The 1,109-nt window shown below is 65.8% G+C and overlaps 1 protein-coding gene across 1 annotated transcript in view; it reads left to right on the forward strand.

Annotated features, from left to right (window-relative positions):
* The window catches only part of CDIP1 (cell death-inducing p53 target 1), an 892-nt gene extending 422 nt beyond the window's left edge, over positions 1 to 470 (forward strand). Inside the window, exon 2 of the mRNA XM_010145245.1 lies at positions 359 to 470. Coding sequence (XP_010143547.1) covers positions 359 to 470 — 112 coding nt within the window. The remainder of the gene's footprint in view (positions 1 to 358) is intronic.
* Positions 471 to 1,109: the final 639 nt, after the last annotated feature.

Raw genomic sequence — 1,109 nt, forward strand, 5'->3', positions numbered from 1 at the left:
CCGGGGCGCGTGTGGTCACTCAGCTCCGGTCCTGCTGGCATTGGCCAAGCTGATGGGCATGGCGGGGGCCGTGGCACCGAGGTGTTACTGGGGCAGCAGGTGGGTTCCTGGGGTGACCGTGGGCTTCTGCCAGGGGAGGGGAAGGTGCCAAGGCCAAAGGTCTGTTGTTGACCTTGGTCAGAGCAGGAGCTGTCTGTTCCAGAGCCGCTCCACGGCGTGCGGGGGCTTTGCGCTGCCCTTTGCTTGGCTCCGTGGGGGAAGTACTCGCCTCTCTGGGCCATTTGTGGCCCGGCCCATGCCCACACGCCGTGCCCAGGACCTGCCCCAGCTCACGCCTCTGCCTCTCCCTGTGCTCCAGGTGTGATCTCTGCTGCTGCCTGATCCCCTGCCTCTTCGATGACTTCAAGGACGTGACACACACGTGTCCCAACTGCAAGGCCTATATCTACACCTACAAGCGTATGTGCTAACAGCACCCCGGAGCCACACCACACCGGCCCCTCTCCCGCCGCCCTCCTCCTCTACGCGTGTGCAACACTCCTTCGCTTACCCCTCCAGGGGGTGTGTGCCTGTCTCCCCGGCTCCCTCCCGCAGAGCTGCCCCTCGCTCCGCTCCTTGCTGTGAACGGTTGATTGGTGACACTGGTGCATGGGGGGAGGTGGGCCCAGGCCCCAGTTGTTACATGTGTGGCTGCCCTGCAGCACGCAGGAGCGGTGGTGGGTTGGGGGTCACCCCTCTGCACCCCCTTAATGCTCCACGGCACTACAGTGGCTCTTCTTGCCTGGAGCAACTCAGGGAGGAGCAGCAGCTGGCAGAGGTGCCCTCCCCAGTCCCCCACCGCACTGGGGTGCCCAGCTGCAGGGATGTGCTGCCCCCAGGGAGCTGCTGCGGAGCAGGGGGTGGCTGGAACCTGCTCCCCACAAGGCAAGGGGAAGGCAGCACCACCCCTGTGGCCCTTCTAGGAAGGGGCCCAGTGATGGGGAGACAGGGAGGGTGCCACACAAGCCAGAGCTCTGCGTAGTTCACAGCCCCTTCCCCAGCAGAGGCACGGTGTGGGGACCGTCAGCAGCACTGCACCCTCCGTCAGCACCTCCATCCCCCCCGAGCGG

This window comes from Buceros rhinoceros, unplaced genomic scaffold (assembly GCF_000710305.1).
Source record: "Buceros rhinoceros silvestris isolate BGI_N320 unplaced genomic scaffold, ASM71030v1 scaffold24590, whole genome shotgun sequence".
Lineage (NCBI taxonomy): Eukaryota > Metazoa > Chordata > Aves > Bucerotiformes > Bucerotidae > Buceros > Buceros rhinoceros.